General features: G+C 39.0%; 1 protein-coding gene across 15 annotated transcripts in view; it reads right to left on the reverse strand.

The window, feature by feature from the left end:
* The window catches only part of LOC140467167 (ankyrin repeat and SAM domain-containing protein 1A-like), a 346,018-nt gene that overhangs the window by 37,219 nt on the left and 292,859 nt on the right, over positions 1-15,940 (reverse strand). For all 15 annotated transcript variants that reach the window (XR_011955354.1, XM_072563318.1, XM_072563316.1 and 12 more), the window contains one exon: positions 7,306-7,413. Coding sequence is in view for 14 of the 15 variants with exons in the window: in XM_072563318.1 (XP_072419419.1) it covers positions 7,306-7,413 (108 nt within the window). In the remaining variant the exon portion in view is untranslated. The remainder of the gene's footprint in view (positions 1-7,305; positions 7,414-15,940) is intronic.

The following is a 15,940-nucleotide window of genomic DNA, read 5'->3' on the forward strand; positions in this document are numbered from 1 at the left end:
TGGTTCTAAAAACAAAACCTCATCTTTTTTGAGTAGTTAGTCTCTTCTCATATTTCCTCTTTGACTCTCTGAAGTCCCCTTTGTCTTTCACCTCTGAACACACTATATTCAGCTTAGTTTATTTGTATTGTCAAGCTTAAATCTGAAATAATTTTTTGCTTCATTATGCTATATCTTTTTTGTCAGCTAGGGTCCTTTAATTTTCATTGTCTTACCTTTCTTCTGCTTCGGAGAAATCTTGATAGAATTCTTGATAGAATCTAAACCAACTCCTTATTTAAAGTTTGCCATCATCACACAATGCTTCTATTCTGACATCAACTTATGTGGAAAAACCCTCAGAACCATCCAATCAAACAGAATTACCTGCAATTGTAATTTTGCTGCTTCATAGCACCAGGTGTTCAACTGCACCCTCATGTGACTGCCTGTGTGGAGTTGCATGTTCTCCCTGTCTGCGTGGGTTTCCTCCGGGTGCTCCGATTTCCTCCCACAGTCCAAAGATGTTAGGTGCATTTGCCATGCTAAATTGCACGTAGTGTCTAGGGGTGTAGGTTGGATGGGTTGGCTATGGTGGTTACGGGTATAGGGAGTTGATCTGGGTGGGATGCTCTTTGGAGGTCGTTACAGATTCGATGAGCTGAGTGGCCTGCTTTCACACTGTAGGGATTCTAAGTTCAAAGTGGTTCTCTTACTGCTCCCATACATTTGGCTCTGGAGCCCCCAAAGACCTATCCTTCTCATTCTAATAGTTAACCTTCTCAGTGACATCATCTACAAATGCTGCTTTTCCAACATCCAGTAATGGACGAGGAAAAATTTCCTCCAATTGAATATTGGAAGGTCTGAAGTCCCTTTCAAAAAACTCAGTTCCCTGGTAACCAACTCTATCCCTTTCCCTGATAAATGCTTGAGGTTGAAGCAAATTTGTTTGCAACCTTGGTATCATGTTTGATCCAGTGATGAAACTCTGGCCACAGATCCACTGCTCCAGTGAGGCCACTCACTTCCACATTGCTGGTCTCTGCCCTGCCTCAACTCACCAGCTGTTGAACTCTCATCCATGGCTTTATCACCTATGGATTGATAATTACAGTGCTTTCGTATCTGGCCTTCTATTTTCCACCAAGATAAACTTATACTCACCCAAAACGTGCTGCTTGTATCTCACTATGTTCAGTTCACCCATCAACTATCTGTTCATAGATCAACACTGGCCACTGATAAAGCAATGACTCAATTTCAAAAACGTTGCCACTGTTTTCAAATTCATCTGTGATATTGTCTCTCCCTACTTCTGTGATATCATCTGATCCTCCTAAGGCTTTATGATCTTACTCCTTTAATTCTGTCCTCTGAAACTTTGCTGATACGGCTCATTGGCGGTTTTTGTCTGTGACCTCAGCTCTGGAATTCCCTCCCTAACACACTCTGCTTTTCTACTTTTCTCCTCTTCAAGGCCCTTCTTAAAACCTCCTCGAAGCGTGTGGTCATTTGTTCCAATAAATCAGGTGGCTCAGTCTAGATTTTGTTTGATAATGTTCCTGTGAAACACCTGATGCATTTTCCTACAATACAGGCACTATAGAATTTCAGGCAGTGTCATAAAAACCCAAGCTAATTATCCCCCATGCAAGCTTGTGTCTTATAAATGAAGACTTTGACATTTTTGTCTGCTAGGAGCAGGTATTTATTTATATATTAAATTGCATGAACTATTATTTATGCACTAGAGAATAAGTCTCCACTGCTTCTCGAAGTGAAAAAGTGTCCTCTAATGATAAGCTTACATTGCAGTCAATGACAAGCAATTCAAATTTCTAGCTTTATGGGAAGCTTCAAAACAAAAGCAAAAATACAGGTAGAGGGAAATAAAACAAGAAGAAAATCAGTGAGTAATTTATCCTGCTGGGAAAGGAGGGGTTGGACAAGCAAAAGGTAAGGAAGGGAGAAACAAAGAAAAATACTTAAAGAGACATGAGTGTATCCTGCTAATCCTGAAGATGCCCTGTGATCTGGGAATCTCAATGGCATGAATTTCCCATTTCTCAACACCTGTGTATGTGGCACCAAGTCAACAATCTCCAAGCAACCAGCAATAGTGATGTTACTAACACAGGTTAAGCAGCCAATCTCAGGGACAGAAGCAAATTAAAATGGCCAAAAACATCCTCTTTTCATTTTAAATCTTGGGACATACATGTAAAATAAAGGTAGAAGCTAAAATATCAAACTAGTTTTAAAACGTGGAATATTTGATGGTGAAAGCTGAAAACCAACAAGGTAATTTACTTACTTTGAGCATCAATGAAGCGGCTTCACAGTCACTGTGAAAATATGCTGCTAAAACCTCAGTTCTAACTCATTCAACAAAGCACATGATCTAAGTGTCTTTACAGTGAGACTAATGGCATGGAAGCTTTCAATCGCTCAGTGATTTTTCATTGACTGTATTATAAGAAAGAGGGATCTTTAGTGCATATGAGAGAAGCACTGACAGTAGCTTCCAGATTTCTGTTAACCGCGCATGCACAGACTCCAGATACTGCTGTTTATTTCAGGGGAGCAATGATGACTGACACTATCAGTTTCATTGTCATTACTGGTGCAAAATCCATTGCTTGTGCAGCAATAATATATTTCACAAAAAAATTTAGAATTCCATAATTGTTGTCACATCCACTTTTAACTTATTAGTAATACATTATTTGCTTTGGTACATGCCCACATCGGTGACACCCTTTCCAACATGTACCCGAAACAGTGAAATATTTGTATTGTGCAAACAGTGTTATGCCACAACCTAAAAAGAAATTTTATTAAGAGAAAAATCTTTAATAAGCACTCATATTTGTAAGATTGGGAATTCAGATCGCTGCAATCTCTTCTGTAATCAAGTATTTAGAATAAACACTTGCAATTTAATACAGTAGTCTAACTCTAAACCAAAATATTCTAACATTTGATGCAAGATATGGCTTATAGCTGTCAAGTAACCTACATTCCTATTCGCGCCCTTCTCAAGTGCTGGTCATGAGATAGTAAATCAATCCCAAACAGTCAGAGCTTTTCTTGGAACCTTCAGAAATTTGACCCTAATGTCAATAGTTTCAAACTGATTTCAAATGATTAATTGCTCAGTTCAAAAGGAAACTGCCAAAAATCTTCCAGAGAAACATCAACACCCCTGAAGAGCCACATCAAATGAAGTTGTAGTTCACACACGAAGCTCCAGAATAATGGTATAAAAGTGAAAGTTTATCTTACAAAACTACTCCATGTGAATAAAGCACGAATAATTCAGTTCTTTGTACATGAATCAAGAAAACTAGTTTTCAGGTACAGCATGAATAATGAAGGTAAATGGAATTTTGGAATTAATTACTAAAAAAAACTATACAAATAAGGAAATGTTGCTGCAACACAATTCGTGAGTGAGACCGTACCTGGCGTACAATTTCAGTTCCCTTGCTTGAGGAAGGATGTAATTGCATTGCAGGTATTTCAGAGGGGGTGCACAACATTAATTTGAGATGAGGGGCTGATCTTATTAAGAGAGATTGAGCAATTCAGGACTGTACACACTGAAGTTTACAAGATTGAGATGAGATCTAACTGAGGTATAAAAGATGCTGAAGGGGTTTGACAAGGTAGATGGAGAGGATGTCTTCTCATGAATGAGGGGTCATAGTTTTAGGATAAGGTGTAGCAGATTTAAAACAGAGATGAGGAGAAATTACTTCTCTAAAAATGGTAATGAAAATTTGTGGAATTCACTAACCTAGAGTTTGGTGGACACTGGAACATTGAATAACTTTAAGGAAACAGAGTTATGAGTTGGAAGGTTATGGAGAACAGGCCAGGAAGTGGAGTTGAGGTTGAGATCAGATCAGCCAAAATCGCATTAAATGGTGTAGCAGGCTCAAGGAGGTGAATTGCCTATTCCTGCTGCTAGTTCTTATGTTTTATCTTGACAAATTATTCCTGGCACATTCAGATGAATTGACATTTTGACGGATTACAAACTGAAACCTTACAACATTTCCAGTCTAACTTCAGATAAACTTAGCAAGTTTTGTTCAGTGAACTTTCCCAACAAAAGGATGAGGAAAGAAAGTTGAGAGGTTAGCCAGTCATGATTTGAAATTGGCAGTCAGAACTGTTCTTGCAAGTTGTTGAAAATGTGATGTGTCATTTATTTTAAAATAAGGCAGCGTGTCACAAGACAGACCTTTGAATTTTTCCCTTTAAAAATAAAATTCAATAAAATGCCAGCAATATGGTTGATGATAATGAAACATACAAAACCACAAAGCATTATTTGAATAAAAAGATTTAACTTTGGGAATGATGTTAGAACACCATTCCCCAGTATGATGCCTAGTTTTCATGTATTAGTGACCTTTGTACGTTATGGATCTTAATAGCTGTGCTATCAACAACAAACTACCAGGATAAATCTTAATGACTTATCATTGCCATTTAGTAATCCAAGATGCCGAAAGGTTGCAAAAGCTTAATTAAAATTTATTTTATCTAGAATTAAACTTCAAAATGATATGGACCTGACAGTTTGGAACAGACATTGAGAGAATTTTCAACTATTTTGGCTTCCTCGGATAAAGAATCCCAGCCAGCCTTCATAAGTCCCCACCGGTATGACTCTGAAGTGAATTGCAGCTCTTGAAGAGTGGTCTCTCAGTGAAGATTGGCTAATCTACCACAAATCACAAACTAAATTGCTATTGATGCTAGTAACCCATGTGGGAACAGAAATTGTGTCCCTCAAGAATTATTGGAAGCATCCATCCAGTGTTTACCTCTTCTGGTCTGGTTAGAACTTTATAGGTTCTATAGATCATCTAGTACCTGTAGTTCAGAAAGATACACTCAGCTGTAGCTAAAGTAATATCCCTAAGATTGCAGAGAATTTTCACAGCTCATCATACTCACAAATACAAAGATACTCCTCAGAATCCCAATGAAAATAAGTTAGACCTATTTTGGGGAGTCATAAAAATTAAAATTAAATTCTGCATCTGCAACCATCCAAGGTTTATCAAATGTATCAGGCTTTTATAGTGTCTAGAAGTTTATTTCTATGTATAGTAACCATAATGAAGACACCAAACAACCTGTAATGTAGTTGAACTACACACTGGGTATACTTTGCTGGTCCATTTTCTCACTTCCTAGTCAGTTGCACAGACAAGAAATCAGATTCAATGCAAAGGTCCACATTCTATTCTGCAGTTCAAGCAGCACCTGAGGGCACAATGATACATTATGATGTACTACAAGCCTGAAAGGTACTCTTCAGCATTTGGTGACCCCATAGTTTAAGGAAGTACAGGCTGGGAGGGAATGAGTGACAAAATCAGGTCAGTGAAATGATGAGGAATCGAGTGAATGCATCTCATCTGCAAACTGCTGGCTGGGCCACAACTGGAGTACTGGGAGCAATTCTGGTTACCACATTATAAAAAGGATATGAATGCATTAGAGACGGTACTGAGGAGATTTACTAAGAAATCCCCTGGGCTGGGTGTGTCTAAGCTAGGAGGGAAGATTGAATAGGCTATGGTTATTTACTTTGGAGCAAAGAAGTTTCAGAAAGACCTGCTGGAGGTATATAACGCTGAGGGGCATAGATAAGGTGATAGGAAGTCACTTTTTTCCACTAGTAGTGGGTTCAATAACAAGGGTGCATAGATTTAGGGAAAGGGAAAGAAGGCTAAGGGGAAAGTTGGGGAAAAAGTTTTCATCCAGAGGTCGGTAGACGTCTCTAACTCTCTGCCTGAAAGAGTGGTTGAGTTAGAAACTCTCAAAACATTTCAGCAGTGTTTAGATAGTCACTTGTATTGCCTTAGCCCCCAGAGCAATAGGCCAAGAGCTGGATAATGGAATTCATGTAGGATGTAGGTTTGCTCACGGAGCTGGAAGGTTCATTTTCAGATGTTTCATCACCATACTAGGTAACATCAACAGTGAGCCTCCGGTGAAGCACTGATGTTAGTGACCCAATTTCTGTGTGTTTACGTTTCAAATATAAAGAAAGCGGGTCACTAACACCAGTGCTTCACCGGAGGCTCACTGATAATGTTACCTAGTATGGTGACAAACATATGAAAATGAACCTTCCAGCTCAGCGAGCAAACCTACATCCAGAACTTCAACCTGAGCTACGAATTAGTGTAGTCAGATCTTTGTTGGCCGATGCAAACATAATGGACTGACCAGCCTCCTTCTGTGCTGTCAGCATTTATGAGTCTGTATATCCATCACTTAAGATTTGAAAGTTTTCTCCAGACTGAGGAAGTCCAGATCAAAGTCCAGATGAAAGCAGCTACTGGTTTAGAAGATGAATTGGCCCAGGAGCAGAGGCTGAGGGAATAATGAGTAGCAGCTTGGCAAATGGAAGCTCATGAGTTCAGTCTCAGAATGCTAATGCCATCTAATCAGAGGAGTATGATTAAACCAGTTTCACTTCAGCTCATAGAAATTAGGTCATATAAATTTTGGAAAGTGATAGGCATTTGGATTTTTTTTATCAATATGCTCGGATATGTTATGACATATATCTAGGGCAGGTGTGACTTGAATCTGGATCTTCTGATTCAGAGATATGGACACGACCACGGAGCCGAACTAAACAGCCCTCTTTGATAAGCATATAGACTTCAATAAATCCAACAAATGACTGACAATCTAATACCACTAACTTGAGATTTATGGACAAGGTTGTGATAACTCAGACATGGTCAGCAGCAAGTTGTTAATGATTAGTTACCCGGACTTATTAAACCATTCAACATACCTTGCTGTATATTTCATCAAGGTAAACCAAGTTATTTATTCCTATACTCAATATCTAAGTTTAAATATTAGTAACTATGATTGATAAATATGTTTAATAGACAGCTGTTAGTCCATAACTTGGCTCTGTGACTATGTTAATAACTGACAGAACAGACATAATTCATTCACATAACTGCTTGTGTGGACAGTGATGGCAGATTGATGGTATCAATGCCTATATAATCTGAACTAAACGGAAAGACAGTTTGTTGATCCAATTTAGATGTTATCTACTCCTAGACATTAACTGTGTAGTAAATAACAGCTTGTTCTTTGATGAGGTGTTAAAGTAACAGATTATACATTTGTCTTTTCCTGAATATTCTTGTTCAGGTATTGATTTGTGCACTTACATTATGTTATCAGCCTCTGTGCTACAACTAATACAGTTGTTAGAATTTTAAGATTACTACTAGACATTGTGCAGCAACAAGAGATTCATCTAACCTTTAGTTGGGACAACCGCGGTGGTTTTTGAGGTGGTTCTTCATAAGGTCGGTCTCCAAGAGATACTAAGATTCGCTTCCGATGACCAAGTAAGGCTATTTTCAGTACCTAAAGTAACAGAAAACTAACTTAGCATTAAACTGAATTAGGAAAAATGAAATAATAATACAGAAAGTAATTTGTCCCACTTCAACAAACTGTGTTTGTATTTTTGCCCATAGAACATAGAACAGTACAGCACAGAACAGGCCCTTCAGCCCACGATGTTGTGCTGACCACTGATCCTCATGTATGCACCCTCAAATTTCTGTGACCATATGCATGTCCAGCAGTCTCTTAAATGTCCCCAATGACCTTGCTTCCACAACTGCTGCTGGCAACGCATACCATGCTCTCTCAACTCTGTGTAAAGAACCCGCCTCTGACATCTCCTCTATACTTTCCTCCAACCAGCGTAAAACTATGACCCCTTGTGTTAGCCATTTCTGCCCTGGGAAATAGTCTCTGGCTATCGACTCTATCTATGCCTCTCATTACCTTGTATACCTCATTTAGGTCCCCTCTCCTCCTCCTTTTCTCCAATGAAAAAAGTCCAAGCTCAGTCAACCTCTCTTCATAAGATAAGCCCTCCAGTCCAGGCAGCATCCTGGTAAACCTCCTCTGAACCCTCTCCAAAGCACCCACATCTTTCCTATAATAGGGCGACCAGAACTGGACGCAGTATTCCAAGTGTGGTCTAACCAAAGTTTTATAGAGCTGCAACAAGATCGCATGACTCTTATTAGTAAGAAATAAAATTAAATCAATAGTAATAAATGAAATAGGGTCAGATGATGTAGAATCTGTGTGGGTAGAGTTGAGGGAACTGCAAAGATTAAACAAAAACCATAGTGGGATTTATGTACAGGCCTCCAAACAGTAGTCTGTGGGGCACATGATACACCAAGAGATAGAAAGGTGTGTAAGAAAGGCAAGGTAACAGTGACAATGTGGGATTTCAATATGCAGCTGGACTTGGAAAATCAGATTGGTGGTGGATCACAAGTAAAGGAATTTGTGAAATGTCTACAAGATGGCTTTTTGGAGGAGCTTGTAATGGAGCCTTCTACAAAACAGGCAATTCTGGATTTAGTGTTGTGCAATGAGGCAGATTTGAGAAGGAAGAGTAAAGTGAAGGAACAGTTCTGAGGCAGTGACCATAACACGATAGAATTTGAGAGGGAGAAGGTGTAATCAGATGTAACAGTTTTTCAGTTGCATAAAGGCAACTACAAGGGCATGAAGGAAGAGCTGACCAAAATTGACTGGATGAGGAGTCTAACAGGAGAAAGTTAAAAATCGCACACCAGGCTATAGTCCCTCAGGGTTTATTTGGAAGCACTAGCTTTCAAAGCACTGGTCCTTCATCCAGTAACCGTGGAGCAGGATCATAACTCACAGATTTTATAGCAAAAGATCTCAGTGTCATGCAACCAAAACAATATATTGAATGTTCAATATATCGTTTCAGTTGCATGACAGATCTTTTGCTATAAATTCTGTGACTTATGATTCTGCTCCATAGCTACCTGAAGGAGCAGTGCTCCAAAAGCTAGTGCTTCCAAATAAATCCTGAGGGACTATAGCCTGGTGTTGCATGATTTTTAAAACTTTGTCCACCCCAACAACGGCACCTCCACATCATGCCTAACAGGAAAGACAGTGGAACAGTAATGGCAGGAGTTTCTGGGAGTAATTCAGGAGACACAGCAAAAAATCATCCCAAGGAAAACGAAGCATACTAAAGAGAGGATGAGGAAACCATGGTTGATCAGGAAAGTCAGGGAGAGCATAAAAGCAAAAGAGAAAGCACATAACGTGGCGAAGGGCAGTGGGAATCCAGAGGATTGGGAAGCCTATAAAGACCAACAGAGGATATCGAACAAAGAAATAAGGAGGGAGAAGAATAAATATGAGGGTAAGCTAGCCAGTAATATTGGAAAAAATTTTAAAGAGTGTGAAATATATATTTATTTCGATATACAAAGGGCAAAAGAGAGACAAAAGTGGACATTGTTGAAAAGGCGGCACTGGAAAAAGCACAGAAGGTCAGGCAGCATTTGAGGAGGAAAGTCAATGTTTTGGGCATAAGCCCTTCATCAGGAATGTGAGAATGATACTGGAAAAGTAGTAATGGGGAACAAAGAAATAGCCGAGGAACTGAATAAATACTTTGTGTCAAGTCTTCACAGTGGAAGATCAGAGTAATATGCCAAAAATGAAAGGTCTCAAAGTGAATAAATCTTCTGGACTAGTTGGGCTACACCCCAGAGTTCTGAAAGAGATAGCTGAAGGGATAGTGGAAGTGTTGGTGGTGATATTTCAGGAAACACTGGAGACAGGGAGGGACACAAAGGACTGGAAAATCACCAATGTAACTTCCCGGTTTAAAAAGGGAGTAAGGCAAAAGACTGGAAATTATAAGCTGATTAGCCTGACCTCAGTTGTTGGTAAGATTTTGGAGTCATTTGTGAAGGATGAGATTTCTGAATACTTGCAAGTGTACGGTAAAATAGGACAAAGTCTGCATGATTTCATCAAGGGGAAGTTATGCCTGACAAATTTGAATTCTTTGAGGAGGTAACAAGTAGGTTAGACCAAAGACAGCCAATGGATGTTATCTATCTGGATTTTCAGGAGGCTTTTGATAAAGTGCCGCACAGGGTGCTGCTGAGTAAGATAGGGGCCCATTACAGACAAGGGTACTAGCATGGGGGGATAGAAGACTGACTGTCTGGCAGAAGGCAGAGAGTGGGGGATAAACGGCTCCTTCTCAGGATGGAATCTGGTGACTAGTTGTGTTCCACAACGTTCAGTGTTGGCACTACAACTTTTCACTGTATACAATATTGATCTGGATGAAGGAACTAAGGATATTCTGGCTAAATTTGAAGGTGATACAAAGATAGGTACAGGTGCAGATAGTACTGAGGAGACAGGAAGGCTGAAGAAAGATTTAGACAGGTTAGGAGAGCGGGCAAAGAAGTGGACATACAACGTGAGAAAATGTGAGGCCATGCACTTTGGTAGGAAGAATAAAGGCACAAACTATTATCTAAATGGGGAGAAAATTCAAAATGTGAAGTGCAAAGGAGCTTGGGAGTCCTAGTCTAGGTTTCCCTTAAGGTAAACTTGCAGGTTCAGTCGGTAGTTAGGAAGGCAAATACAATGTTGTCATTCATCTCAAGAGGACTAGAATATAAAAGCAGGTACATACTTCTGAGGCTTTACAAGGCTCTGGTCAGACCACATTCAGAGTATTGAGCAAATTTGGGCCCCATATCTCAGGAAGGATGTACTGGCCCTGGAGTGGGTCCGGAAAAATTTCACGAGAATGATCCCTGGAATGAAAGGTTTAACAAAAGAGGAATGTTTGTGGACTCTGGGACAGTACTTGATGGGGTTTGAAGGATGAGAGGGGGGAATCTAACTGAATGGCCTGGACAGAGTGGATGTTGGGAAAATGTTTCCATTGGCAGGACAGCCCAGGACTGGAGGGTACAGCCTTAGAGTAAAGGGAAATCCTTTAGACTGGACAGAAGGAGAAACTTCTTTAGCAAGAGAGTGGTGAATCTGTGGAATTCATTGCCACAGAAGATTGTGGTGGCCAGGTCATTTAAAAGAGATAGGTAAGGGGATTGCCTAGGGGATCAAAAGTTATGGGGAAAAAACAGGAAAATGGGGTTGAAAAACCTATTGGTCATGATCGATTGGCAGAACAGATTCGATGGACTGAATGGCCTAATTTCTGCTCCTATGTCAGATAGTCTTATACGATTTTCAGTGTTGATGTGCGCTAGGTATGTCTGCATCTTAAAGCAGAGTGGATAACTTCAAACAGCATGTCCCTTTAACTGATCACTACAAGCAAAGTACTGACTGTACCATCATATAAAACTAAGAACCTCAGTCGCTGGGAATCCAAAACTAAAAGAGAAGTTGTTGAACAGCTTAACAAATCTGGCAACATTGATGCAGAGAAAGAAATCAACATTTTGTATCCAGTGACATTTCATCAGAACTTTGCTTGTTCATTTCTGAAGGCAATGCGCTCACTAATCTGAGTCAACCTGTTTGATTTCAAATTTAAACAAAGTCTGGTTGTTAATTACCAATCAATATTAATAGGCATGTTCTCCATGGAAACTGCTTTATCAATTAGAGTCCATTTGCTAACCAATGAATAGACTCCTTGCATGCAGTATAAATGTTAGGTTTCTCCTAGAGTTTGTATTCTTGCCAAATATCCTGAGAAGTGCAAGATGAGTTAATGATAGTTGACTTTTCCCTAGGATGGGGGATTTCAAGTGTACAGGGCACATTTCTGAGGTGAGAGGGGAGAGATTTGAAAAAGACATGAGACAAAATTTTTAACACAGAGGGTAAATGAACTTCCTGAGAAAGTGGTGGATGTGGGTCCAATTACAACATTTAAAAGACATTTGGATAGATGCATGAATAGGAAAGGTTTGAAGGCATATGGGCCAGGAGCAGGCAGGTCAGACTAGTTTAATTTGTGTTTATGTTCGACATGGACTGGTTGGACTAAAGGGAATGTTTCCGTGTTGTATGACTCTATGAAAAGCTAAGACAAAACATGTCCTTTTGCAGCAAAAATCATATCTCAGATGTTGCATAGCTGGATCACATATGAGACAGCTATGAAGGGGTGAAGCTATAAAACTCATTAAGAATAAAGAATAAAAGTCAAAAACCTAAGTACAGCATAACTTGGAGCTGTTGTAAATGAGCCTGTTTGGAGTGGCGGTGGTGTAGCACTTTTGGACATGGGCAGCACAGATTTGATTGACCTCAACTTGACAGTGCAGAACTTTGGAGGCCAACCAAGAATGCCCTCAAATCAGGTTGTGTGTAAGGATTTCAGCAGAAGATCTGAAGCAGGAGTGAAGTCAGCTAACATTGAGCAGTAACTTAATAGTGGTAGTTAAAATTATGAAGTGTTTTGGTGTTGAATAGATAAGAGATTGTTTCCGTTCATAGGGGAAAAGCATAATTAAAGGTCATCATTATAACAGTCACCAACCCAAAAGAAATTCAGAAGAAACTTTATCTAGGGTGATGAAAATGATGCAGTTCATGGCAGCACGTGGATGAGATATATATAGGACTTTAAACTTAATAGTGGGGTTTGGGTGGAATTGAATGGAAATTATGAAATTAAAGGTAAAAAAAGAAGGTAGAATTACAGGTTAGTGATGGGATGATTGTTAGCAGAAAATAAAAGGAAGGGACAGAATGTGTGAAATTCATATTGTACCAAGGAATCAGAGAAGTGTAAAGAAATTTGACAATAGAACAAAAATTAAAGGCTTTCTATCTTAATCCACAAAGCATTCAGAATAAAATAGATGAATTGACTACGCAAATTGAGGTAAATAAATACAATCTCTGTCATTATGGAAACATGGTTACCAGGAAATCAAAACTGGGAATTTAACATTCATTGATGTTTGACCTTTTGGAAAGGCAGAAGGGATGTAAAAGGTAATGGGGTAGCACTGTTAACAAGAAATGAAATGAGGACAGTTATGACAGATGAGTTCAGAAAATGTAGAGTCCATTTGGCTGGAGGTATAAGAGAGCAAGGGATAGAAGGCATTGGTAGCTGTGGGCAGACCCAATACAGTATTGCGGGAAAGGTTATAAATTAATAAATAATAGGGACATGTATTGTGGATGGCTTTAATCTTCCTGTTGATTGAGTTAATCAAATTAGAAAGGGTAGCTATAACAATAAATTCATAGAGTGCATTAGGGGTTTTTTAGAACAATATTTCAGGGACCCAACCAGGGAACATAGTATCTTGGATCTGATAATGGTAATGAGGCAGGTTTTAATAAATGACCTCAGAGTAAAAGACTCTGTAGGAAGTAGTGATCATAAAATGATAGAATTTAATATTCAATTAGACAGTGAGGAACTTGAATCAGAAACAACCATATTTAACTTAAATAAAGGGAATTACAATGAAATGAGGGTACTGTTAGCTAAAGTGAACAGGGCAAATGGATGAGCATGAATGACAGTAAGAAAGCAGTGGCAGATTCTGAAGGAGGCAGTTCATTACTCCCAACAAAAATACATCTCAGTAGGAGGAAAGATTCTGAGAGAGGGACAAACCAAACATGGCCAATCAGGGAAGTTAAGGAGAGTGTTATGTTGTAAGAAAAAGAATGTAAAAATGCTAAAATCATGACAGTCCTGAAGACTGGGATAAATTCAGAATTCAGCAAAGAAGCACAAATAAGATAATAAATACAGAAAATAAATTATGAGGGCAAATTCAAAAGGGATAAAAGAAGCCAATAAGAGCTTATTTAAATATACAAGGAAGAAAGAGAGGTTAAAATGAACAGAAGCACCTTAGAAAATGAATCTTAGAAAACAGGTGGACAGTGTTAGGGAACAAGGAAATGGCAGAGAAATTAAACAGATAGTTTGCATCAATCTTTATGGTGAAAGATACTTTGAATGTTCCATTAAAACTAAAGAAGACAGGAGATGAATTGAGTTTGAAATGAAGAGCAAAAGAACAAAATATTATTTAAATGGAGAAACAAAAATGGCACAAAGGAACTTAGGGGTACCTGTGCACAAAACACAAAGCCAGACACTGATGCAGCAGGTAATCAGGAAGGCTAATAGAATGCTGACCTTTATTTCAAGATATTTGGAATATAAGGGTAGGGAACTCCGGAGTACTGTGAGCAGTTTTAGTCCCTTTATTTAGGGGGAGATTGTTTCAGTAAAGCAAGTTCAAAGAAGGTTCATTTGGATGTTTGGAGGGATCGTCTTAGGAACAAGGGTTAAACAGGTTGGGAGTCTACTCACAGAAATTTAGAAAAATGAGAAACATTTAGAATTCTTAAGGGGCTTGACGGACTAAATGCTGAGAGGATGTCCCAGGAGGGGAAACAGTCGAGGACTATAAGGAATAGTCTCAGAATAAAGAGGCATCAACCTAGGACGGAGAGGGTTAAGAGTCTTTGGAACTTCTCATCACAGAGGGCTGCGGTGGAGAGCAAGAGACCTTGTATATATTCAAGGCTGAGATAGATAGATTCTTGATCAGTCGGGGAGTCAATGGTTATGGGGAAAGGGCAGGCAGATCAGTCGTGATCCTACTGAATAGTAGAGCTGGCTTGATGGGTTGAAAAGCCTACCAGTGTCCCTAATTTTTATGGTCCTATGTAGAAAAATTCCTTTAGGAGCCCCTAGAAGTAATGATGCTGGAGGAGGATGAGAAGCCATTGCATAAGAATCTCTGGATACACTTAGATAGTTAAGGAAGCAACCAAATGCATACAGTTTCACCCAGCTGGACAATGAACAGGCTTTGGAAGGAGCTGTAAACATGTTCAGAAGAACAAGGAAACCCTTCATCATTGTCACATTCATATTATTTGAGCATTTTTGGTGCCTGAACACACTTTTTAGATAAAGTCACTTGAAGTCACGGTGAATGAAGTAGAGGTTGCAGATAAACCAATACTTTGCACACTTATACCTACGGTACATAGATCGATTGATAACAAATATTATTCAGAAACACTCAAACAACGAACAATCTGCTCTTCACATAAATGTGATCTTGCTGCTTTGTTAGTCACACCAGATTTGCTTTCTTTCAGAAACTAACTGAATGTTCTCTCTCACACCTCAGAAATGTCCTTGTTTCTTTACCAATGCTTTATTGCCAAATAATCAAAAATAAGTCAATTGCTACTTAAATAAACCTTTGTGCAAAATAGATGTATTTTTTCCAAAGAGAAACAGAACTTGAATAGATTATTCTCCTAAAAAATGCTCAAGTTGGTATGTAAACAGTTACATACCATAATTTGAATAAAAGACCTGTGGTTACTATAAAATATTGTTTGAATGTAATATATCAACATTTATCCATGACCCAGCAGTTCAATTTAAACTTATCATCATCAGAAGTGATTACATTTTATGATCAAGTTCAGTCAAGCCACTTAAAGCTATTTGTTTGTCCAGCTCTGACTTTTGCGATGTTTCTTTCTACTGTTTGCATACAATTAGCATATTAAGGTAAGGACAGCATATCGATAGGAGATTAAAATCAACTAGGCGAAAGTGAGAAATGCAGACGCTCGAAATCAGAGTCAAGAGTGTGGTGCTGGAAAAGCACAGCAGGTCAGGCATTATGAAGGGCTTTTGCCCAAAACGTCGATTTTCTTGCTTCTCTGATGCTGTCTGATGTGCTGTGCTTTTCCAGCACCATACTCTTGACTTTGATATCAATAGGAGGTGGCAAGTTGGTCACATGTAGTTTCCCTTCCCCCCTTCCCCCCCACCTGATACCAATCTGAATGAAATGCTGATAGATGTGGAAGGATAGATGTGGAAGGATAGATGTGGAAGAACAGATTTTGGCATCTCTTGTTCAACATTTTCAACATTAGGAAAACTAATAGTTTTAGAATTAATTTTGAGAAATACAGATTGGCTCCACTCATTGTTATACAGTTACATTACAATATAATTCAATATAGCATAGGGACACGCCCTTTGGCCCAAGCCTCCATAGACTCCTAATCCTTATTAAGG

This window comes from Chiloscyllium punctatum, chromosome 45 (genome assembly GCF_047496795.1).
Source record: "Chiloscyllium punctatum isolate Juve2018m chromosome 45, sChiPun1.3, whole genome shotgun sequence".
NCBI lineage: Eukaryota > Metazoa > Chordata > Chondrichthyes > Orectolobiformes > Hemiscylliidae > Chiloscyllium > Chiloscyllium punctatum.